The sequence below is a fragment of the Ictidomys tridecemlineatus genome, chromosome 10 (assembly GCF_052094955.1).
Source record: "Ictidomys tridecemlineatus isolate mIctTri1 chromosome 10, mIctTri1.hap1, whole genome shotgun sequence".
NCBI classification, from domain to species: Eukaryota; Metazoa; Chordata; class Mammalia; order Rodentia; family Sciuridae; genus Ictidomys; species Ictidomys tridecemlineatus.
The window spans coordinates 13,792,832-13,819,458 of record NC_135486.1 but is presented as its reverse complement, the minus strand read 5'-3'; the positions used below and the strand labels follow the sequence as shown (position 1 = coordinate 13,819,458).

General features: G+C 43.3%; 1 protein-coding gene across 11 annotated transcripts in view; it reads right to left on the bottom strand.

The window, feature by feature from the left end:
• The window catches only part of Cacna1e (calcium voltage-gated channel subunit alpha1 E), a 444,235-nt gene that overhangs the window by 125,894 nt on the left and 291,714 nt on the right, over positions 1-26,627 (bottom strand). For all 11 annotated transcript variants that reach the window (XM_078022436.1, XM_078022437.1, XM_078022439.1 and 8 more), the window contains one exon: positions 23,330-23,433. In XM_078022436.1, the coding sequence (XP_077878562.1) occupies positions 23,330-23,433 (104 nt within the window). The remainder of the gene's footprint in view (positions 1-23,329; positions 23,434-26,627) is intronic.

Here is a 26,627-nt window from a genome sequence, read left to right as displayed (position 1 = left end):
AGTCACAACTAATTTCTGTGCCAGGCATATGGCCCAGCTCAAAGAGGCATCCCACAGTCCTCAGCTCAGAGCTCCCAGAAGACCAGAGCCAGGAAGGCAGCAGCCCATCTAGACAGCCAGTGTCTTTGTTCACAGAACACATCTGCAAGCTCATTTGCTTAAAACGCCACGTCCCAGAGGTTCATCCAGCCTTCTTGGTCCAACACCCACAATAGCTGTCTGCAGGTTAAAAGCTCAGTCCCTCTGTCATGAGGCCGTCATGATCAAGCCAGACCCAACTATCCTTGTTCCCACCACTCCCCAACACAACGTCCTCTCTGTCCCATGAATGAATTGGGGGCTGCCTCAAGGCTCATCCTGCCCAAAGTATTTCTCTTTTTGGTCCTCCTGCCCAAATCCACTTCACACCATCCCTGGGTTCAGCTAAATCCTAGCCACCTTTCAAAAACCAGTTCAAATTCCACCTGTTCCACAAAGCTGCTCTCATGAGAGAGGCTGCGGTGATATCTGCTGTCACAGAACACCTACTACAGGGACAGCCAATGGAAAGAACGTGCAGGTTAGCTTCCTGGGGAGGATGGAAGCCCCCAGAGAATCAGGTCTCATCCTTCTTTGGAATGCTTCTATATTTGGTGATCAGGTCACATACTAGCCAAGTAGGCTTTAAAAGATAATTGCCGTTTCTGTTCTTTCCCAAGTGACCTCTGTTATAAATACGTAGGATGTATGCATTAGAATTTCTGGATTCCCTGGATGTGACAAAAATCATACCTCAGATTGCATTGTGTTATTTAAAATTACATGTTGAAAGAAAAAGAAAAAGACTTTCTAATCAAGCATAACAGTAGTGTGGAGCTCCGTATATAATTGCCCTGTGATTCTACTGATTATGGAGCCAACCGAGACATACAGGAGTCAGATAAATCAAGATAAAAATACCAGCTTTCTTCCTGATAAAGCCTGTGGGGGAGCATGGCTATTATAGCACATTTCATATACTTTCCCCTGAGGTTGGTGGAAGCCTCAGATTCAGAAGCCACAGATATAGAGGGCCAAAGGAGCCCAGTTCTAAGTTTACTCACGATGAGTGAGGAGGAGTGAACACAGGGTAGGGACAGGGGAACATGAAGTCGGGGAGGAGGAAACTCCCCTAATAAATGGCTCTAAGGTAGAGGACACATGGTACAAACATGAGCTAACCAGTTAACATCCGAAAGGAGTTGGAAATTTAGTAGATTTTCCTGTAAATTTAGTCTTTGCCGATACAAAGAACTAAGGAGATAATTTGCTTATTTCAGAGAGAGTTGCTGTCCTCCTGAGGGGGATATCAGTTCACCCTCTACCATCTGTTGAGGTTGACATGAATTATTTCCCAAGTCTTTTGCTGGGGTCAAGTAAGAGCCCATAATAATAATGAGGACCCAAGACTTCAACTGGGATGATGCTCACTAGTTCATTCAACCAACATGTTAACTACACTGTACCAGATGCTAGGCTGGGGGGAGGCAGTACACAAGACACAGGCAAGTGGGTATGATACTAAGCAGGCACAAGGTGGCAGCAGGATTCTCAAACTCAACCAATTCTAAGACATGAACAAACTGAGGATTGGATTAAAATATAGTAAAACACTGAATATGTGAGGGGAGGATAGAGACTCCCACATCCATGGCCCCTCTAAAGGGGAAAAGTGAACACAGACCTGCAAGAGAATCAAGGAATATCTTCATTAAAACATACTTTTTATTTTTTGAGTAAACAATTCTAATCTGCTTTGGGTATGTTTCCAACTCAAGTCTGGTAGACAAAAACATGACCTACAAGTCCTTTGCGGTCTTCACATATTGTGCTTCTCAATGTTTTGTTTTTTTGTTTCAGCTACACACAGCTCTGGGGCCCTTCTCCAAGAGGAGCCTTAGAGTTGTACCAAGCTCCATAACAGGGGCTTTAGACCCTAAACTGCTGTGGAAAGGTTGGCACAGCACTCCTGGCCATGAGGACCAGGAGTGACCCTCACTGAACAGAGCCAAGCTGGGCTGTAAGAAAGGGTGGTGGGAGGAAGGAGAGGAGGTGAAGCAGAGCATGGAGATAGCCTGGCTTCCAGAGAGTTCTCCAGCACAACAAGCTTCACACACAATTCAGGGGTCTCTCGTCAGAAGCCTTTAGCTGCACATTGTCCAGAGTCCAGGAGCCTGCAAAAGGCATGCCAACCCATGGTAGCAATCTCTAGGTCTCTGCCACCATTGGCCAGGAGCAAGCAGTTTGGACAGACCAGGTCCCTAGACAATGGCAAGAAGTGCTAACAGCCACTTTGGATGTGTCCTTTGCTTCAAGTTCACCGTTTTATTATTTTTATTATTTTAATTCTTTCCCTTCTGGGCTCTCCTGCCTTCCCATGCAAAACTGGTTCAGAGATGCCACTTTTGGAGCTCATTATGTTGTCATGGCAACTAGGATTTTCAAAGTTTATTTCTCCTCTTCTCCCTTTCACGAACCCTCCTTCCCTATCCCCATTTCTTAACACACATGTGTTTGGCCCAAGAAACAAGACGTGGAAGACAATGAGACCGATCCCTCCATCAGGTCCATTTCTAGCACTCTCTACATTGCAGCACAGTCCGTCCCTGCCCGGGTACATGAAATTACCCCCGCTGTCACTTCTCCAGTGAATCCCTCCGAACAGCCATCCCCACGATGCTTGGGCCTTGTGAAGCAGCCTTCACCTATGCCTCTGCCTCTCCTGCAGAGGGAAGCAGGTGCATTTCCTCCCTGCTTATGTAAACCACAAACATGCCATCTTATTTATCCTTCTTCAGCCCTTAAAAGCAATGTTTTAAAAAACTACTGCCGCAGCCGCCGGAGGTGAGGGGAAGTAAAACACCTCAGAGATTCTCTTAAGATCAGAGGAGCTATGCTTGCCAAAAAGAAAGGAGAGGAAATCCCCAAAGAAAATTAGCAAGATGGTTTGCTTAATTATAACATTAACCTTTGCTATCAAAACCCAAGCGAAACAGAGAGGGAAAAGGAAACAAAGCAGGGGAGGAGGAGCCTGAACTTTTGCACTGAACACAGGCATCTGGGGAAGGCTGGCGGTTCGCTCCCCACCTGGCCCACTCATCTCCTGGACCAAGTCTCAGCCTCTGGCGCACAGAGCTGGCACCTGGAGGCCAAGTCCTTGTTTGGTCCACACAGCTGCTCAAGAGGTTGGCACTTTGAGGACCTTTCTCTGGCTCCCTGCTGGAGTCCAGGTGGCCCAAGGGAGATGGTCAGAAGCAGCACACTCTCTGTGGCTACGGCACAGACCTGTGACCCTGCTGCACTGCCCACTGGGGCAAGGTAGGACTCCTGGGCCAGAAAATGCAGAAATCCTGGATCAGAGAGATGCGAGACTGACAGGTGGGGCCCTGACCTAGGTTAGGGCATAACCCTCTGGAAAGTAAAAAGCAGTGCAGCCATCCCTCTGTATCTGCGAGGCACTGGTGCCTGGAACACCCTCAAACACTCAAATCTGCAGATTCTGGGATGCTCATATAAAATGCCATAGAATTGTTGGGAAGAAGGACAAAAAAATCTGTATAGATTCAATATACATGTAATTTTTGCCCCCAATACTATTTTTTTTTTCGGGGCAAGGGGCATACCAGGGATTGAACTCGGGGGCACTTAACCACTGAGCCAATCCCCAGCCCTTTTTTGTATTTTATTTAGAGACAGGGTCTCACTGAGTAGCTTAGCACCTTGCTAGGTTGCCGAGGCTGACTTTGAACTCAGTATCCTCCTGCCTCAGCCTCCAGAGCTGCTGGGATTACAGGTGTGAGCCACTGTGCCCAGCTACCCCCAAACACTTTGATCTTCGGTTTGAATCCGTGGATACCGAGGGCCAACTCTGTTTTTAATTTGCGAACCTACTGAGTTTAAGATTAGAATCTGACATCAAACTTGATCGATGAGTATTTGGAGACTCTGCCTACTTATTATATCATTCATTGCTGGTAGCATACGGAGATCCCCAAATGCTAAAGTCGTAAAAGCTTCAGACTAGAGTATTCCTTAAATTAGCCCTACTCAGGATTATCTGTGTAGATGGGAGGTAAGCAGTGGTAACAGGGTGCTACACTATGCTGTGAGGAGGAGGAGGGCGAGAAGAGCAGGAAGGTCAAGCAGGACACGTGGGCGGGGGGAATGAAATGGAGTGAGGGTCATCAGGGGAAGCGGGAGAGAAATGGGCAGCGACTCTAAACTGGCAAGTTTGGGGAGAAGGTGGCATCCCATTGACTGAAACCTTCAAGACTCCAGCTGACCTCATGGGACATGACAGGAGACTCCTGCCCAGGACGGAGGCACAGCATCCCATCCCAGAGCACCATCCTCTGGCCCTGTGAGGCGTGTTCTCATTCTGGACAGTGGACCACCTGCTGCCCCAGCCCACTCCATTTGCAATTCTGTTCCCGCCCTGCCTCCTGGTAACTCACCTGGACACTAACCCCAGAGGGACTATTTCTGGGACACAGTAATGCTCAACAAAAGTTAAATGAATAAACTATTCCTTGAATGGACAGGAAGCATTAGATGTTACAACCCCCACCACATTCCCTCAGACCACCTCTGAGTTCTGAAGCTGCTGAGGACAAATCCCAGACCTTCTAAGTGACAGCATTCACTTTGAAAGCCTCTCTCTGATTCTGTTTGAAAGATTTTTCTAGTCCCCTAAGAACCTCGTCTGCCCACAACAGGGCAGGCCAAATGTGACATAACTCATATGTATATGTGTACATACATACATAATATACATAGAAACACGTACACACACACACTCCAATTTCCCAGTCCCTTGACGGCCCAATTCCAAGGCACATCCTACATGACTCCTCAGAGGGTTCCCAGCAGAGTAAGCCCCAGCTGTCCACACTGGTAACCCTCTACAACACCACACACTGCAGGTTAGTCCCCTTCCGTGCCTCCATTTCCCTCATTCCCTTTTGCAATCAGGGATCACCACTATTTTAGCCAGTTTTTCTGCCACTATGGCCAAAAGACCTGAAAGAATAATTAGAAGAGGAAAAGTCTGTCTGGGGGCTCAGGGTTTCAGAGATCTCAGTCCACAGACAGCTGAATCCATTCCCCTCGGTCTGAGGTACGGCAGAGAACCAGGACAGAAGGACTCAGGACACTGTACCAGGAAGCAGAAAGAGAGCTTTGCTCACCAAGGACAAAATTCAGACCCCAAAGGAGGGGCCTACCTCCTTTAGCCACACCCTACCAGCCTACAACACCACTCAGTTAATCCCTATGGAGGATTAATGCACTGATTAGGTTAAGGGTCTCATTTCACCTCTAAACCTTTTTGCACCGTTTCACACATGACTTTCGGGGGGGTGGGGGGAACACCTAACATCTAAACCATAACTACCCTAATAAACTTCCTACACTCAATCCTTTTCCAAGTCTTATTTTTCATTGGTCACAGTTATAATATTGGGATCTATTATGATACATTTGCATATGCACGATAACAACTTCACCAATTTCATTTCCCGGCACCTCCCCTCTGAGGGTCTTCTTTAGAGGAATCCAAGCCAAAACACTCTGTGAACTAGCTAGTGTAATAAATAAACTTCCTTCCCAACAGAAATATAGGGGTTGGGGAAAGGGGGATATTAATCCAGAGGGAGAAAAAGCGTGTAATCTCAAATACAAATGCCATCTACTTTTCAAACTTTCCCAGGAGAAAGTATTAATTAAGTTTGAAAAGCTATGTGGACAAATTTCTAAAAAGAAAAAGTGTTTGATTTGCTCATCTCTCAAACCGACTAGCATCACAACCCAGAGAGATATTTGCTACTGCTGCTGAGAATGGTACCAAACAAAGGGACCAGAAATGAATAGCTGACCTGCTCTCTCTGGGGGCTACACAACGTAACCTGAGATAACTTGAGGTTCCCTCTAGCCATTTTTTTTCCCCTATTCATAGGTGTATGCAGAGGGAATATAGGGACTGAGGATATCAATAATATCTGATTTCCAGATCTTTATCTTTGGAAAGAACATGAAATTCCTTTAATCTGCTAGAGCAACTTTCACCACGGGATAATACAGAAGCCCCCTCATAAACACTACCAAGTGGAGAACAGAGGTGCCCCACGCAGGTCAATTAATGCATTCAAGATACTACTGCCCAGTTATTATTTTTTTATCCCAGTTGATTAGAAAGTCACATTTTCAGATGGACACCGTCCATCTGAAACACAGCATCACTTCTCTTAGGACGACAGTGAAGGAGCAGGTGTGTCAGCTGAGGCTGGGGTCCCCATGGGATCCACAGCAGGCAGACAGACCAGCACAGAATGTAGGGCTCGGGCAGCAATTCTCTCAAGTCTGATTTTTTCATCTTCCTAAGACTCAAAGCTGCAATCCAAAGCTTGTTCATTTTCTCCATAACATTTACCATTTGTGCTATTTGTTTCCTCGCCTCTTATCTTGGCTGTTAGAAAGTAAAGTTCACGAGGCTGAAGCACCTCATCTAGTTCACTGTCAAACCTAACATGCCCGACACGTGAGCACTTCACACACATGCACACTGAATAATATTTTAATATGAACGCTCAAATTAGCGTTTCTTTCCCTTACCTCCCTCTACTTAAGTAGCTTGTGCCTTTTTCAGTTCTTTCTCACTAAGGTGTTAAGGACTGTGAAGTCATTCCCTCCCTCAGATCTGATCATTGCGTACCTTGGTCTAAATGGGAGTAGAGAGTGAAATCACGGAGGAGAAGCTTCCCAGCAGGCAGTGGTGGAGTGGAAAATCACATCCCATTTTAACACCACTCTGGTCAACTGACAAAGAGTTGGAAGCCTCTTCCAGTCTAGTCACTTTAGGCCGCTGGACTTGGAGCTGCTCAGGGGTTGTGATCCAGCAGAGTCTAATATAGGTAAGTCCTGTCCTGTGGCCCCCTTCCCAGGCTTTGGGGTCCCTCCTCCTCTTCCCCCATATGCTCTCAAATACTGTTCATTTTCCAGGTTCTTTGTGAAACATGGCATCTCAGGTCTTTCCCGCATATCAGAGCTTGCTTCAACAGGGAAGAGTAATTTCAATATTTTTGCTAAATGAGGAATATTTTGGGACGCAATGATAATTAAGTGTTGAGAATGTAGTGATGCACTTGACATCAGGGGGAAAATAAAGAACTTTTAATTCGACTGCAACTCTTAACAGCATCTGAACTTAACAGCTAGCAATGCCAAGCACCCAGTATATAACCCAGTTGTAAAGACTGTGATTATCAACTGGGGAAATTGAGAGGTATTATTTCAGCCACCTCACTGCGCTCGTGTCTGCAAGCGCATGGAAAACAGGTCTAATTATAGGAACTTGCCCAGGGCCAGAAGCTCAGAGTGAAGTGGGGCTCTAATGCTAGTACAGCTTTTCCTCACGGTGAGGCTGATTACTATGAGGTTCTACAGACCAGAAAGAGATTAAGTCCAGGAAAAATCATCTTTTTTTGCCCCCCTAATCTTGAGTGGCCTAAGATTTTTGGTATTAAAGCAGCAGTGAAGTAAGCACATGGGTAAATGATGACAGCAGAAAAGCCATTAAAAAGTCCTCAAACAGCAATGATTCCATCACACGGGGGTCATGTCCATCAGGTGGGTAATGACAGACATTCCGTTTCTCCATGTAACGGGGAAGGTCTATGGCACTGTTCTTAGAGTTATCCCTTGACACCAGCAAACTAAAGGGTTCTATGATAGTACTTTGCCCAGCTCCTCCACTAACACTAAATTTGGGGTTCCAGGGAATAGTATCCATTGAAAACAATGCCTAAAACCTTAGGAAAATTCTGAAGAATACAGACATCCCACAAACAAGACATTGGCCTTTGACTGGTTCACTGGAAGGAATTTACTAGGCCTGCCCATGAGCTTGTTAATTGTGCTTGCCAAGTGCTAGGCAAGGAAAATGGGCTCACCATGGTGCTTTCTTCATATGCTGTTAAAGGTGCAAAGACCTCCATGGGTAGCTATGAAACAAAGCAACAAGGGCCCCAATAAGGAGTTGGGAGCAGTGAGAGCTCAGATGAGGAAACTTGACCCTGAGGGACGAGTCAGAGACCCCAGTCAATAAGGTGTGTGAAGCAGTTGTTGGGGTTGATTTTTTTTTCCCCCGGGCACAGACACGATTACCTGGGAGATCCAGGAAGAACAGCTATGCAGGGCTAAGAGGGCTTAGGATCGAGGCTGGAAAAGCAGGCCAGGGCTCAGCCTCGAGAGGTCAGGCAAGACAAACAACATTAGTTTTGGTCTCTTTTTTCCAACGAATTGATGGTGAGAGAAGCTAACATTTGAGGCTTTGTGATTAGTCTATTTTAAGGGTCTTTAAACAGCTAAAATTAAAAGAACTCTGTATTCCTCCCGTCTTCCCACCCAGCATTGTTACTGTTTGTTCTTTTTTGGAGAATTTATTGGCATGTAATATTTTTAAAATATGATTTAATAATCATTGGTCTACATTATTGACATTGTCTTATAACTTCCACACAAATTTGTACCACTTACTAGGGTTCATTATTATTATTATTATTTTAAGCCAGCAGGTATATATGGGAAAACCAGAAGTCTCAAGAAGGTAAAAGGATGACAAGAAGGTAAAAGGAAGCGTCCTCTCTGGATGACAAATAAGGTTCTCATAAAACTAAACACAGGTTTTCCATATGGCCCCGCAATTGTGCTCTTGAACATTTACTCCAGAGAAAGGAAAATCTACATTCACACAAAACCCTGTCATCAAATGTCCATAGCGGTCTTACTTTTAGTAGCCCCATGCTGAAAACCACCCACTGTCCTCCAAGGAGCGCATGGTCAGACTGTGCTAATCCAGAGTGGAGAATGCTCCTCACTAACTAAAGGGATGAACACCCGACGTAAGGAACAACCTGGACAGATTAAGGAAATTCCATGATGTGGGAAAACAGTCGATTTCCAAAAGTTACACTCCATGTGATTCCATTTACATAACAATCTTTAACAAGATTGGAAAGATGGAGAATACCGATTGCCAGGGGTTGGGGCGACAGTGGTGGAGAGCCTGTGTGACTATGAAGGCAAGAGTCTTGTGGTGAACAGCCCCACATCTTGGTTGTGGTGGCGTTATGCAAACCTACACATAATAAAATCGCGTAGACCCCCCCCCCCACACACACACACACACACACGCACGTGTGAATGAAGGGAAAACGGGGGAAATCAGACTAAGTTCTGGAGACTGTGCCCATCTCAGTTCCCGTTTGGGTTTTGTGCTACACTCAGCAAGATGTCACCATCGGGCAGAACCTGGGAGAAGGGCATAAGACCTCTAACTTTTTTCCCCCACCTTTTTTGGTTCTATAATCATTATTTCAATAATAAAAGAGAACAGAAATAAAGCCAGACGGGCTCTCCACATCACCAGCCTCCACAGATCCTTTTTAATCCATGTCGTCTTGGATCTCAATGACTCACTCAGCCTTTGGGGTCTTCCCATTCCTTTATTTTTTTATTGGTTGTTCACAACATTACAAAGCTCTTGACATATCATATTTCATACATTAGATTGAAGTGGGTTATGAACTCCCAATTTTACCCCAAATGCAGATTGCAGAATCACGTCGGTTACACATCCACAATTTTACATAATGCCCAATTAGTAACTGTTGTAGTCCGCTACCTTTCCTTTTGAAACTCTGCTTCTTTTTCCCCTTTGCCCCGATGCTTTTGTGAGATCCATCGGGATGTTCTTAGAGTTTCTAGGAGCCTATCTTCTCTGCCTGCCCTCCGGGGATGACCTTGCCTGTTGGTACCATTTCCTGTTGTGTTCCGACAGTGTGTCCCATCTGTTCTTTCTGTCCCGACACACAGCTATTCATGGACCCCCTCTACTTTTTCAGCCTCCTGAGCCTCAAAACCGTCTGACTGAAATGGAACACATCCCCAACAGGGGCTTTTCTCCCCTTCCAATCTTATTCCCCTCGACAAATGGAGCTGGAGTTCTCCAACTCATCACAACGGAATCTTGGGATCACGTTCCCCAGGACCTTCCCTCCCCATGTCCTCTGCCTGCATGGACACCTGTCCTGCTGTTGTTCCCTCTCCATTTCAGCCAGCAGAACCCGGAGCCTTGTTTTCAGTCTACAACTGGTGCTTTATTATAGTTGCTAGCCATTAATCACCTATTTATCTTCCTACCTCCCCTAATCCTCTAGGTAATCATTTTAAAATGCAAAATGAATCCAAGTTTTTGTCTTTTGGCCTTATGAATGAAATTGCAGCAGTGTATTTTTATTATTACAAATTCAAATTTGTCAATTATTTCTTTCATGGATTATTGATTTGTATTCTTAGAAAAACCCTCTGCCTTGAAGATTTTTAAGTTGTTCATAATCAACACTTATAATTTTTTGAATGAATTTGCTAGCTCCATCTGCAATTTATTTTGGTATAACACGGTGATCTAATTCAATTTTTCTTTCCAAGTGACTGCTCAGTCATCAATACCATCCATTGAATGATTCCTTTTCACTAATTTGAAATACCATGTATCTTTTTTGTAAATCTATATATTTGGTAGCCTTTGGATCCCTCTGTTTCTGTATCATACCATACTGTTTCAATTACTGTAGCTTTAGAATACATTTTACCACATGCAGCAAAAATTCATTAACAGTACATTAATGATTGAAGTAGGATAAAGAAGAATAAAATTATGGCATTTGCCAGTAAATGTATGGAGCTGGAGAATATAATGCTAACCAAAATAAACTAATCCCAAAGAACAGAAGGTTAAATGTTTTCTCTGATATGTGGATCCTAATTCACAAGGGAGTAGGGCACTAGGGAAGAATAGAAGTCCTCTGGATTAGACAGAGGGGAGTGGCTATGGGGGTAGGAAGGATATGAATGAATCAGACATTATACCCTAGGTGCATATATGATTACATGACCAATATAATTCTACATCATGTACAACCAGAAAAATGAGAGACATGAATAACTAATTAGAACAATTTTTTAAAACAGGATTGAAGTAGGGAAAAGCCATATCTATAATTTGAAACATTCTTTTCCAAGGATAGGATTTGTCATTTCATTCACCTAAATTGGAGTATGACCCTTAGAGTCTTCCATATTAGGATCCTACTTTCATGATGGCAGGAATTTGTTTTCATTTCTGCTGTATTCCCAGCATCTAGAACACTGGCAAGGTCAATACCCGTTTGTTGAAAAGTTGATCAAATGAAAACATAATGAGTCTATTACTTAGGCAGAGGGAACCCATTCTAAGTAAGAAAGATCACAAAGACGAGACCATTTTGCCGTGAATAGCAGACTGGCTCAGAACAGGGATGGCATTTAGAGAGGCAATTGCTTCAGTCCAGGATACAGTTCATGAAAACTTTCCAAGTGGACTCAGTAGGTACTGAGGAGCAATTAGACTCAGAAGTGAGGAGAAAGCATCAGGGTCAAGTAAGGCTTCAATTTTGGATAATGAAGGTGATAAAAGATAACAGAAGGAAAATACAGAAAAGCAGTATGCATGTTTAGTGGTAGGATACAGGGAATGAGATGACTCGTTTGGGGTATCCCAAGTCTGAGTCACTTAGGGAATGGCTAAGAGAAGATATAGAGTTTGAAGTTTTGTAGCAGATAGGTAAATTCAGGATTGTCTCTTAGTAAGGCCACCTTCTTAAATGTTACTTCATGTTATATTATTCTTCAAGTAAAAATCACCTCCTCTGAGAAACAGATAAGTAAAAATGGGATTTTAAGATGGAAACCATTCTTGAAATAGGTTTAAATACAGTCACTGTGCAAGGTAAATTCAGGGAGCAAGACAGTCTTCTATTGGGTTCTTTGGGTGCTTCACAGAGGAACCAAGACCAGAGCACACACATTAGAGTTATCACATGAACATAAATCATGTACATGTATGAAAATGATTCTATGCATCTACCCATACATGTGCACATAAATAAAGATATCAATGTTGAAACTTAACTGGACAAGACAATGACCAAGGAGATACCAGGACGGTTTCAGCAACTTAAGAATTTGGTCAAGCAGAAATTCCACGTATGAAAAACCCTCCAACAGACAACAGAGGCAGTTTTACACCTGGTTATTTTCTTCATCATCAAAAGGCACCAAATGATGTCCCAACTTAACTGTCCAATTTTCTCAATAAAAGGTCAATCCTTATAAAAATCATAACTTATTTGGATTACTAATCTCCATTACTCCATTCACTGATTCCTCTATCCCTTTTCCTTCTGTATCTTGACCCTACCGCACACATTTGACCTTTCTGGGTATGACTTTTGCCTTCTCCCAGATATGAATTCACCTCTTTCCACACTGTGCGTCTTCACCTCCCATTTTGGCCAAGCCCACCTCAGCATCATCTCTGCTCCCCTCTGTAGATAAGGGCAAGGAAGCACATACAGCAATTTCAAGATTCTGGCATTGATTATTCTTCCCGATATGGTAAGTCACAGAAGAAATATGATATATAGATTCTGCATGCAACACAAGCATATAAACTCCTTGACACCAGGGATTTTTTTTTTTAATTTCCAGCCTCTATAACAGTGTTTGGTAACTAATAAGTGCTCGATAAATATTTGTTGAATTAATGAACTCAAAAAATCACTTTGTTGTGCTGGATCATGAGTATCAATCATAACTGTTTTAAATAGAAGCCAAGCAGCAAAGACCCCATTGGAAAGGCTCAGGCCACAGGAGCCAACAGTACTTAGTGTACCAAATGGTACTGGACTAAAAGAAGCTACACTTTCAGGTTGACGATTTAGGATAGGTCTTGTTTGTTTTTAGCTGTAATCTGTTGTGAAACAATGATAATATACCTTAGGATCATTTTGAGAGTCAAACAAACACGTGTAAAGTGCTTCCCAAATGAAATATTCCAAAGGAATAATGAATAACTGCTTTGACTTTGTTTAGGCTCCCAAACACTTTGGTTGCCCACAATTCCCAACAGGATGACAACTTTCTTCTTTAAAAGTGATTGTTCCTGAAACGTTTTCCACATAGGACATAAAAGGGTTAATATAGTATACCAATAGATACTTTAAATTCATATGAAGGCAAATATTCCACTAGGACAGTGGGCACAAGGCATGAGCAACTGACTAGAAGGAAAAAAAATTGCTAAACATCATGTGTAAAAATGTTCAACCTGTGACAATTACTCGAATCGAATGCCCGTAGGCTGCAAGCAGGGACCTCGTTCCACAGAGGATCACCAATACCAGTGATTATGCTCCTGGCTTAAAATGCCAGCGTCTTCCTCGGCAATACTATTCTCTAAGAGGCTCCAGGGGTGGGGCATCCCCCAGGAGGGTTTTGGTGTTACTGGTTCCCCTTTAACCCAGCAATCATTTATTAAGAATAGAAAAAAAAGCACTAGGATTTTAGGTCAGATCCAGCCCTCTGGAAAAACATCCAGCATGAGAAACAAAACCAACAGCTCACAGACATTCATAATTCCAATAGGAGGAAGTCAGTCAACGCTGGGGAGGCAGGAGAGCTCTGCTCCTCACCACGCAGCCTTAGGCAAGGCTCAGACTCTTTCGGACCTCCAAGTCTCATTTGTAAAATGGGCTTAACAATAGTACCCGACTCATGAGATTGTTATAAAAATTAACTGAAGTAACATATGGGAAGTGTTTAGCATTGTATCGGGCAAATGACAAGCTTTCAATAAAGGTTAACTCTTGTCATTAGTGTTACAATTAAATTCTGAAAAGTAATTCCATAATGTTACTATGAGTAATTGATTCTGTCACAGACAGGTACTTGTTGCTACAGACGCTTGTGGGAAAGATTTTTTTGTTGTTGTTTTTTTACACACCTAATTCTAACCACAAAATGGGAGTGGGTATGGACCTGGAAAGATGTCATGGAGGAGGTCAAAGCCAAAAGCTGAGAGAGATGAGTGTTAACAAAGCAAACTAAGGCAGCTGGATGCTTACTCCACACCGCAGTAGCAGAGGGTACAAAGAAAAAGGCATTTTCAAAGAACTGCAAATGGCGCAGTGTTGAGGTTGGTGGCCCTATGAGGGACACGAGGGCACAGTCCATCTCCAATGCCCCCCTATAGGTTGCCATGGATGGTATCTGAGATCTTGCTAATGGACTCAATGGAAGAACTTGCTGGGTAAGAAGAACGATTCGTCCCTAGTTGTTAACATTTATCAAGAATTTGTTATCTCCTAAATATTAACCACTTAGCATGCATGGTCTGATCTCATTTCCTTTGTCGTCCTATAAGAGTTATTTACAATTGGGTAAATAAGGTATAGAGAAGTGAAGCGATTTGGTTAACACCATGCAGCCAGAAAGCAATGGAAGTAGAATTCAAACCCAGCAATGCTGTCTCAGAGTCTATTTTACTACTACATTATGTCTATGGCACAGAGAAAAAGCATCCTGGAGCCGGGGACCCGGATCTAACTCAGTTCTGACACTGAGCAGCCCTGAGCAATCATTTACCCTCTATTCTAGTTTACTCATTTGTAACATTCAGGCCAGGAGCAAATGACAAAAGGCTTACAAAGAGGCCCATCCTCCTTGAATAAATTTTAATCCACTCTAAGACACAATTCTGACAACTGATACATAAAGCAGGTCTTGAGGAAATGCAGATCTTTTAACAAACTCCCAGTGTCATGCAATTCACCCAGAAAAATGCAAAGGAGGAACGGTGAATGCTCCGTTGTGCTAATTAAAAAAGGGTGGAGCATGAGATCTGTCTCATCTAGGTTGCCTTAAGGACCTCTGAATTATTATTTATTTATTTATTTATTTTTTAGCAAATTTTACTGTACTGGATGCCACACAATTTCTTCCATAAAGGACATTTAAACTACATGGAAGATGTGTTTTATAAGGATTTAGGTGTTCAGGCCTGGTAGACCTCATTCCAAACCCTGATCCTACTATTGAAGAGCTTTGTTTGCTTAGATAAATTACCAAACCTCCCCATCACAGCTACCCTGTTTACTAAAAAAAAATCTAAATAGTAATAATAAAAAGTAATATCTCATAGGATCATCGTGAGGATTAGATTAGCTGGCATGTGGCATGAAATTGGCACAATATTTGGTGCATAGCACAGACTCAGCAAATTACAGCTTAAAAAAATTCAACCGGAAAGAAACCACATTATACTGCTGTGCAGTAGCCCAAAGGCAGAAAGCGTGTTATGTTGTTTTCTCAAACTCAAAAGGTGTACAACCTACCTCTTCCCCTCAAACCCATTTTTCATTCTGTCGTTTCCCCCGCCACCAGGAAGCTCAGAAGCAGTCCTGGAGGATTTCCTCTTATTTTTATACCAGGGCACGCTCAGACACAGCTCACAGTCACAAAGTCTTGTGGAACCCATGCCCCCAGCACCTGCTAGATCCATCCCACCGTCTCCACCCCCAGCCTGATGAACTCGACTCTCTGCTTCTCTCCTGAACTATTCCTCCCAACACACCACCTACTTCCAGTCTTGCTTCTCTGTAGAGTTGCTTCTCCAGATTTGCCCCAGGTTTTTCATCTTCAAATCAGACCTAGACATCTTCCCAGCTCACAACTCAGAACCACCTCCCACAAGCTCCCAGGATCACCTTTAATGCTCATAGGCTTTCCATGCCTCTGCCTCACCTCTGCTTCCCCAACAGGCTTCACCCAAGCTGCTCGCAATTCCAGGGCCTTTATCCTTCTCAGCTCTTGCTGGAATGTCCTCCTCATTGTCTAGCCAACCATTAGTTTAAATGTCCATCCTGTTGCCATCTCTCTACCTAGATGACAAGTTCCTTGAGGGTAGCATCTCTCCATCCTCATCTGATCCCATATCCCCAGCCCTGGAAGTGGGTGACATGCAGCCCAGTACTCAGTAACCTCCGAGTGAACAAGTGAATGTCCCCTAGTAGACACCAGCATCAGAACTGCAGAACCACCGTGGAGTTCACTCACTCAGTCACCTTCATGTCAAGCTGTCTCAGGAGGAATCAGACATATGTCAAACTAACAGCCACCAACACCCCTCAGATATCTCATCTGGACCACTGATCTGGGCATGAATAATTTCTTTATTAAGACCAGCAGCCATTCCCGTCTCATATCAAGTCTGGACAACATTCAGAGGCCACCTTCCAATATGCAATGGCAAGTAACTCAGCAGAGCCGAGGTGTGACACTGAGAGTCTATAGTCAGTTCCTTGTGTCCAAGACCTAGGTCTTATTCACCTTTGCATTTGCAGCAATACCCTCATACTAAGTACCCAAACCATGTGACCCACATACGTGAATCTTAGATAAATAGCCATTGAGGGTACTAGAATTCTGAACTATTTAAATTTAGACCTCATTCTAAGTATTTTGGATCATTTCTTTCATTAGCCTACAATCTCCTTGTTTTATTCATCTTTGTAAGCTAAACAGCTACACAGGCTTTTTTTTTTTTAAACAGAGTAAACACTCAATATATGTTTGCTGAATTACACTGCATTATCAAGCCCAGCCAGCAAATGAGACAGCTGTCATTTTTCTTGTCATAGAAGACATTCCATTCATTGAAGACATGCAACCAAAAGAATCCCAATACTGACAGTTCACCCCTCCTCATCAGTCCTTAGGCAAGACCATCTTGACAGTGGGTCTTAGCATCTTCAACCCTGTAGGGACAAGGTCATGCTGCATATATGAAGACTATCTCATGCATCAGTGCAGACAGATTAAAACTTGTCCAAAAATCTATATGGTCAGGATGATACCTGAGCTGAGCTACCCCCTTGGCAGCCTTTCGCTAGTTGTGCCACCTTGGGTGTTGGTACCCCTGATAGAGGCTACCTGGAATACTGACCTAACTAGAGTTTGACAAGCTGTAACCTCTGGCCCTCCCTCTGCAATTAGTTGGAGAATCGTTTCTCTAAACCTTCCCTTTTGCATCTCCAAATGAAGATACCGTCTACCTACCGCAGAGTTGTCATGAGAAACAAATATGATCTTAGAAGCAAAGATGCTCTGAAACTAACATGCTTTGCATACATGAGATTTCACATTGCTTCACATGTGTATACGTGAGCCCTTCAGGCCTGACAGCCACTGCCCTCATTTGGAGGCAGCTCAACCGCTCCCTTAAGTCTGCTTCCCTCTCCAGGAGCCCTGGGAGCAGTGGGTGGAGACACTGGAATAGCTCAGGGTCATTTTCTGTTTGTGTGAGCTTTCTGCCCTGTAGCCCCTGACAGCACTTCAGGATGTGCTTATGCAGCCCTGGTTTGTTTCCATGGAGACGGGAAGCTCTGCTTCTCTTCAAGCCTAAGCTAATGGTTTTCATCAAATCCCATTTCCTCTGAGACAAGTAAAAACGCTACAATGCTTCCATCCATACTTCCTTTTTAAATACGAAGCCAACATGCATACCTCACAGTCTTTCTCCCACAGTGCCTGGGCCCCCGAGACAGGTGCCTTGGGCATTTCCCTAGTGGGCTATGAGCACCTGGCCCCTCCCACCAGCACACTCTTCCTCACTTGCCCAACATAGGCACCAGGTGCATCCCCATTCCACTGCTGTGTCTTTCTGCTCTTGGAATAGCCTTGGCCCATAACATTCAAACTGCTTGCAGGTCACAGGAAATCTGTTTCCTGAGGCTGAAACTTTCAGAGCTATTTCCCAAGGGGCCTCAAAGTACAAATCCCAACCAAAGACCAGTTATAAGGAGAAAGCCTCCATGCTCTCCAGGGCGTAAGAGAGAAAGCCTGTGGCCCTTCCTACACATAGGACCAGCTGCTGCTGAGCCCTCCACAGACAGCAGTGAACCCTGTCCCCATGCTGAGAGACGTGTGGAGCATCAGAGCGGGAAGAAGAAACCAGGACAGAAATATTTCAGTCCCAGTCTGTAAAGCCCCTATGGTTAACGCTCCTTTAAATGTCAGAATTTATTCACACCAGCTGTTCCCAGCTGCAGTTGCTACTTCCTAGGTTTCTCCAGAAGTGCCAAGAGGCATCTGCCATGCCAGTTCCACGGCACCTCTCAACCTAAGGCGGCTATCTCCCAGCCCCACAGCTGGCTCCAAACATCTACGGTTGCTATGCAGATGACAGCCACTTGGACCTAACAGGTGGAGGACATATACGTCACTATTATCACAGGGCACAGGCAGCTCATGGGAGCCAAGAGCTACTCCCTGCCAGACCCTGGACCAAGCTTTTACAAGAGCAAGATATAGGTAGCCAATCTCACAGAGAGGGAAGCAGGGTCAGAGTGACTTGTCCAAGGGCACAATGCACACAAGTGGCTGCTTACTGGCACAGGCACCATAGCCACGAGAGTCCTGCTTCAGGCCACGATTTTTCCAGCGTTCACTCTTTTCATTCTCATATCTTCTCCAAATGGAGAAGTTGGCAGGGTCAGACACAGGCATTGTCTGGTGAAACTGTTCTCTGTTCCGTTTCTAGCTCTAGAAGAGACCCCTAAAGCCCATACTGGAGTCTTGTCTGGAGTGTCAGTGACTTCGGCTAACACCGCATCTATTTTTGTCTTTTCTCAAATAGTTAAGAATCTGTCTCGAGTTTTCTAAACTGTGGACATACTTGGGAAATGAGCAAGGGTGAAGAACATTGGAATAAGGTCACACACACAAGAGAATATCCCTCAGAAGACATATGAGAAGAAAGACATCTGTGGCGAGACCTCTCCCAGAGGCAGCCACCGAGTGGTAGACACTGGCTGTGTGGAGAGTTACCAAAGCAGAGCTTGGGCATAGCAAAAGACGTTAATAAGTGCTTACTGAACAAACACATCCATAAGAGATCCTTTTACGACTCAAGACTCCCCACTCAAGATATCTGCTATTGAGTACTCCTTCCCAATGTCTCCCGTGTCTCCTCCATAACTATTTCACAAATCACCACCACTGGCTCCTAGCACCACTTAGTTGGACTAGCATCGTTATTTCTTTCTTGATCCTCCCCAACTGATGCTAGATAAATATCCTCATACACTCCTTTCATTGTATACTTTGTGAATGCAATATTTACTTTAAAATTTTAATTTGTTTTTCTCAATGTAGAATTATAAAAAGTCACATAATTGAAAGATTTATAATGAAAAACTAGCAGCCCCACTGTCTCACCTCTCCCAACCTCTGAATCTCACTCCCAACTCTCGCCTATTTCTTCTGGTATTCATTTCCAAATTTCTAAATATTATATTTAAAACACTGCTCTCTCTTTGTCTTTCAATTTTAGATACTTCTTAAAAAGACAACCTCATAGCAGAACCTAAGATTTCAGTCTGTAACACCCTCTTTCCCTCTCCCTACTCTGCCTCCTCCATCCAAGTCAAGGCAATTATAGCACCATGAGGGCTAGCTCAGACTTCAGCCTGGACAATGGGAACTGATTGATGGCTGTGCTGTGCAGAGAGCTTGCTATGCTTACATTTCTTTATTGTAACCCTTCTGTATTCTATGAAATTAAATGCTTATGGGGTTGTGTGTATAAATACATCCACATAGAGAGAGTGTGTGTGTGTGAGTGTGTGTGAGTGTGTGTGTGTATTTATGTATATGGTATATGTATGTGTCATTCAAAAACTTATGGTCTTGTCAGAACTATACATATACATGTATATACCTGCACACACATGCATATTCATAGGCACATACATGTATATGTCACAAATGAATTGTAGAGCTCTAAAATTGCTATATTTAAGAGAAAGTGAAATATTTCCTGATACATTATATTCAAGTCTTATGATTGTCAAAGTCATATGTATATGAATGTTTCTATACATGCATGCATATACGTGCACACATGCAATTATGTACACATGTGCACATATATGTCCACACAAGTAGTTTTGACAAAACTATAAACTCTTGAATATAACACATCAGGGAATTTTTTTAAATTAAAGAGCATTTTTTGAGCTGGATCCTCCTGTTCAAATCTGATCTTAATGCCCTCTAGAACTGACAGCTCTCACCGGAGACTTCCCTTCACCATCATCATCCCGGGAATCAATCCCCTTCCATGTCTCCTCTATTGAATCCCTCATTTCTATGAGCATCATGTTTCTCTTAATTACTAATTTTTATTAATTCACATTACCCAGTAACTTCTTCAGAAAGAGTATCTGAAAATATTGCTAATCAATCCTTGTGAATAATTGGTACTTTGGCTGGGTATAGAATTCATCTTAAAAGTTTTTCCTCCTTCCTGAAAGCTTTAGAAATATAGAACTTTCTAACTTTTAGAGTTACCATTGAGGGGCTCAATGTCAGCCTGAGTCTTAACTGTTGGTAGGTAAATTTTACCCTCTTCCCAATTGCTGGTGCTTTCAAAATAGTGTTTACTCCCATGTTCTGAATTTCATGGTGATTCATCTTGGTGTGTTACCTTTAATTAGTTGTGCTGAGCACCCAGAGGACCCTTTTATGGTTAATTAACGAATCCACCTTCTATCACCCCGCCATAAAAAAAAAACTATTATCACAATATATCCAATGCGTACTTTCAATTTGAACATATTCTTGCAAACTGTTTTCTGTGCATGTATTTATGTAAATGGTATTATAATCAGCTGGTCTCATTTTCACTAAACTACTCTTAAATACCCTATGTTCCCTGTGTACTTGGTATGTCTGCTCCTAACTGCTACATTGTATGCATCCAACATTTTACCCTTCTAGTTTGCCTATTGTCTACACTTCCCAGGTAGCCTACAACTCCCAAGGAACAATGCCGGAAAGAGCATCATTTGCACATGGCTTAGCAGATCTTTTAATCTGGCAACATCAGTCTTAGTTCTGGGAACATTTCTCACATTTTTCTCTGTTAGTTCTCCCCATTTCACTGTTCTCCTTATGGAACTCATTAAGATCTTGGATCAACCCTTTTGTTTTCTATGTGAGGGCCTCAACTTCATATTTCAGTCCTTTACTATCTTTTAATTTTTATTACATTTTTACATTAATTGCAAATTACTTACACTCCAATTTCCAAGAGTGCTTGTTAACCTCAAATTCTTTTAATAATTATTTTGTAGATGAAATTATTTTTATTCTCTCTCTGCTAATATCGAACACAGCTTTTGAAGTTGTCTTCTACTCTTCGCTTTGTTTATATTCCCTCCAGTTCCTTTTTTATTTCCTATTTATTATTTCATTTTGGAGCTCTTACACTGGGCCTTTTCCTCAGTGCTGATGCTCCCTAGATGTGTGCTCAGATCAAAGAGTAAGGCAAGGAAAGCTCACCAGAAACTAAATGGCTGGGGCTTCCAGAGTGACAAGTGTAGTGGGTCGAATGATGACCCCGAAAGACAAGGCTCATATCCAAATTCCTGGAACTCCTGGATGCTGCCTCTGGTCCAGACAAAGGGTCTTTGCAGATATAGTTAAGGACATTCAGATGAAAAGATCATCTGGATTATCCAGGAATCCTAAATCCAATGACGAGCATTGGTGTAAGAACGAGGCAGAGGAAGATCACACAGACCTGGGGGAGCAAGAGGCAGTGCGACCACAAAGGCAGAGGCTGGAGTGATGTGGCAATGAACGCCCGAAACTTGAAGTGCAAGAACATAAATTTCCCCCTCAAGTCCCTGGAAGAAGGATGGTCCTGCCACATTCTCAACTTCTACCCTCCAGAACAGAGAATAAAATCTCAGTTTTGAGCTACCTAGTTTGTAGTGATTTGTTGTAGTAGCCATAGGAAACTAAGAGCTCACTGAAGGCGGTAGTGCGGGAACCTATCTCTTTGGTCTGCCTCAAATGTCAGGATAGATGATCTCTTTAAAACACTTTACATACAGAATTTAGAAGAATCCTCTAAATTGCTACCAGATGGCTGCGTTTCTGGGAGAGCCGAAGTGGGCTGGGGTACTGACATTCAGTTTGTGGAATTTCATTTAACTGTTTTCATTATATGTCAACCCCACCCTTGGATGCACACTCTGTTACCACCCAAGCATCTGATTAGATGTCCTGCCTTGCATAGCAGTGGGTATTGAGTGGGGCAGATGTCTGGAGACAGATCTAAAGTAGAGGGAGGAGCAAGGATTTTCAGCCAATCCTCTTGTTTCTAGCACCACACCATGCACGCCCCAGTTATTAGGATTACCTGGAAGAAGATACCTGAAATGCTCCAATTCTTGAAGCTTTCTTGGGCCCTCAACAATTAATTTTATTTCTTTATGGGCATTCTCCACTGTACACATTAAACATCAGCTTTCCAACTATCTCAGTTACCATTCACCCCTTAGCTTCAAAAATCATCACACATCTCTCATCTGTTGCGATTCCTCTTACTCGCTTTGCCCTTAGGTGGATTTCCTGTGTTAGTGGAATTTCAAGGAATGACCAGCTTGGTTCAGTCCACCATGCTCACATTGAAGTACCACCTTATAAATTGTCATTGGAAGAACCTAATGCCACTCTGACAAATTGAGTCCAGTTTTGCTGAGTAACATAAGGCCCTCTAAACCATTCCTCGACTCTTAGGCATCCTAAGATGCCATGCCATGACTCCTCTACCCTCCAGGACATGTCCCCCATTTCTTCATCTTTGCTTAGGGTGTGGTATTCCCATTCTTGGGATGTTCACTCCCACGTATTCCATGTTATCCTAAGAGGCATTTTATATGCTTCTTGAAACCAATCTCAATGATTTCCAATGGTATAGATTTGTCCTTTCCCCCCACTAAGTAATTATACCCTATATTAGTTAGTAAAATTCTCCCATTTCAGTTGCAAGCATTTGTGTTGCTATCCCAGCAAAACATGCTTCTCAAGCAGAGCCGGTGTGTGTGGGGGGACCATACCTTGTACTTTATGTACTCCTTGTAATACAGACCATGGTATTGGACATTGAGTACTTGCAAACTGATAAGTGAATTCAAGTCACAATTGTGGGATTTGATGTCCAATACACTGCAGTGTAAGAATCATTTGAGGATTAAACCTGCATCTTTTTGATTTTGTATTCCTGACAACCAGCACACTATTTGACATAGAATTGCCAAGTAAAAAGACAAATGGATAAATGAACTCTCACCAATCACCATGTTCAGTATTGTACCTGATGCAAAGATTTTAACTCCCAAGAATAATAAAGGTGATTAGAACGATGGTTCAGTAGTGCATCTCCAGCATCTAGAACAGCAGTTGGCACAAAGGGACTGCTCAGTAAGTGTCTTCTAAATGAAGGTTAAATGAATGAATCTGTCATGAGTCAGGAGGCATTAGTTTCCAGTTAGAAAAAAAAAAAACAGAAAAACATCTGGCTTACCCAGAAAGTACTCCCAGGACTAGGTTGAGGACAAAGAAGGATCCGATGATGATGAGAGGGATGAAGTACAGCCAATTCCAGGTGGCTCCTAAGGCATCATTGGTCTGAAAGAAAGAAAAAAAATGGTTCCTTAATACTTCAAGCCATCTGTCAGAGGCAAGGCCAATATTCCTGTGGCTTCATACACAGGACTGTGTGTCAGACAGTGCAGCAGGTACATACTGCCTCCCTGTACTCCCAACCTGGCTTTACTGTCAGCCCATCTGATCTCTGCCATGTACGTAGTGAGGACACAACATCAGCCTTCCCATAATATCCAGCTAGGAACATTCCAACACCCTTCCTTCACATGAGAAAATGGAATGCAGAGAAGCCAAATACCTTTCCAAGGTCATGCAAAAACTAACTGGTATGATGGTGCTGGGTGACATGAGCTCTAAGCCTTTGCTCTCTCCATGAAACAAATTCTCCAAAAGACAAAGGCAGGCTGTGCCCATCACTATTCTGTGAATGCTGGTGAAGTGTTTGATGGGGCTGCTTAGAAAAAATCAGGGCCATCCACATCTTGCTAAGCCCTTGACCTGGGCTCTGACTCTCCTTCCACCATAGTGCAGAGCTGGTCCAGGTCTGGCCCCAGCAAGGCTCTGGACAGAACAAGGAATATACTAGAATCAAAATGAGATCATTCTGTTTCTCTTGTATTAACGCATAGGGAAGTGAAAAAAAATGCATCAAAATCTATATTTTGGATACTTGTACCATAAGTTGGAATAAAAGCCCCAGAATGACTAAGAATTAAGAGTTCTACCAAACATCTGTCCAAAAGCAGCAACCATTGCAGATGTCTCATATGCTGACAGTATGTTTTATTAGACCCTTGAACTAGAACATGGGACTATGTTGAAAAGTCTTCTCCAACGTATGTGCCTTTGGCTTTGTCCTGATTCTCACACACCAAGTCTTTTCAAGTAGTCTTCCTGAAATGTATTTCACATGTGCAGAGTTTTGAAATTGCCACCCAACTCCCAACTCCTCTTACACAAAATTTAATACCCATTTGAAATAACATGTATTTAATTCTCAATTCACTGGGGGGATCAAAGTCATCAAGGTCAAAACTCACATCCTACTTTAGTAAAATTAAGACTAGAACTCAAAATTTCTCCGGCACCCAGAACTGCTCAGAGAGATGATTACAACTGAAATAGACTCAAAATTAAACATTAAAACACTTTCTGAAATGGATGGAACAAAGACCTGTCAGTTTCAGTGGCTAAGATCTCTCTTTGGTTTAGGCAGCTCTGATCAGCTCAATACAAGCAGGAAGACATGAGCCAGACCTCAGGAAAACAGTTCCTGATTACCAGAAGAGGCAGAACTAGATGTCAAGAGTCACAAGAGTTTTAATGGACATGGAAACCTAGTTTTTCTGAGATAACTGAAACATTGGCCTTCCTGTGAGCATCAAAACGAACTGAATGATCCTTGCATAGCTAGCTCTGTGTTCATGATCATAAACCAGATACTCTATGAAGACCAGTTGGTTCCAATGCTTCACCAGGGGGCTCCAGATTAACAGGTTTCATTCACTCTCTGGTTTTGCCAGCCTCCTATTTAGTTATTAGGTAGCAAAGACTGAGTCTATGCCTAGCACCTAGATCGGGGCTCAGCTACCCATAAATCTTACTCAGTATCTGCAGTGACAAAAAATGACAATGACAAAATTGTGACAAGAAGTTATCTCTGGTCTCAGAGGTAACACAGCCATGGTCTGAGGTTAGCTCAGAGCAACCTCACTTGGTTGGAGAGAAGTATGTCCAAGATGGCGTCGTTCTCATTGCTATAATCTAACCGGTAGCAACGTGCGCTATGGAAAATGGGCTTCAGCAACCAGAGAAACCTGGAAAACACAGCCAATTACATATGCCTCCCAGCCTATGAGAGAACCTGCAGAAAAAGGAACATGATTTACTTTGGTTATTATGACATTTCATAAACTTCCTTGATTGTAGAACCTTTTTCCTCAAAGAAAGCCTATTAATACATCGCGAAGCACCATGTATGAAATGTAGGGATGAACACTCCCCTCACCGGCCCACATTCTGGAATGGGCTTCTCAATTCTTCTAGAAAATGCCGATGACCAACAGGGTCTTTTTAAGTCAGTGTTTTATGAGAATGTTTTGGGTGTGCTTTAATCCATGTCAAAGCAGACACCTTAACTATTTACTCCTCCGGTTTCTGTCTGGTAGCTGACGAAGGGTTTGGCACACTCAGATGCTCAATTGGTCAATAAATGACCCCATTGCTAATAAGTTGATTCTCTTTGTCAAAAATAACCCAATGCAAATTCATTCTGGATACACCTATCCAACTGGGGAATTCTCCTGAATTGCTACAGATGTCCTGTACCAAAGCCCTGGAGCCTCCTAGATGGGGGGGGGGGGGGAGAAGAAGAAAGAGTCCGGAAGACACCAGCCCCAGCAGCGTCATGCCCTGGAGGTTATGAAAGATGACTGACAGCTTAAAGGTTCCTCGGGAGAAAGCAGCTTGACAGCTTCTCTAGATTATTCACAAACCTTTTAATAGACTTGCCGAACCCTCTCCACACCCAGCTCCCTCTCCCGTCTCACTCCTTCCCCACCAGGAGACTTCCCCTCCCCTCACGTGCTTCTCCTCGGGTTAGTGACACATCCCGGGGGACAACCCTCAGTAGGAAGTGGGCAAGTGAAGAACTTGTGCTTCTCTCCTCCAAAATGGAGGTTCATCTGATGCTAATTAGGGCTTCCATCTCCTTCTGAGTCATCATTATTAAAACCTTAAAACTGTCCAAGTGTAGGAAAGACATCGACTCAATCGTCTCGGGATTAAAAAAGAAGCCATCAACAACTCTGAAGGCAACAAGCGTCCCGATACCATGAGAAGTGGAGTGAGGGGGACACTGCGGGCACCACGGCAGAGTGGTGGCTGTCGTCTCTGGTGGTATGCACGCACGTCTGTCTCATAGGAAGAGGAAGGGAGCAGTACCTGAATAAGACACTATCTCCCTTTTCTTCTCTGCTGCTTCTGTGGCAGAGTTACAAAGCTCACAAGCCTCTTTGGTATAGGATCCTCGCATTTTATTTTCCCCTGCAATTCTTCCTGCGAGAACATGGGACAGCCTAGCTGAGGACTCCCCGATGCCGTTTCCGAACCACTTTCTCTTGGATTCTGACCCCAGAGAATCTCACAGGGGAACCTCCGCCACTCGGACCTCTATTATAGAATTGCTAAGCGTAAATAAGGCCCTTCCTACGAAG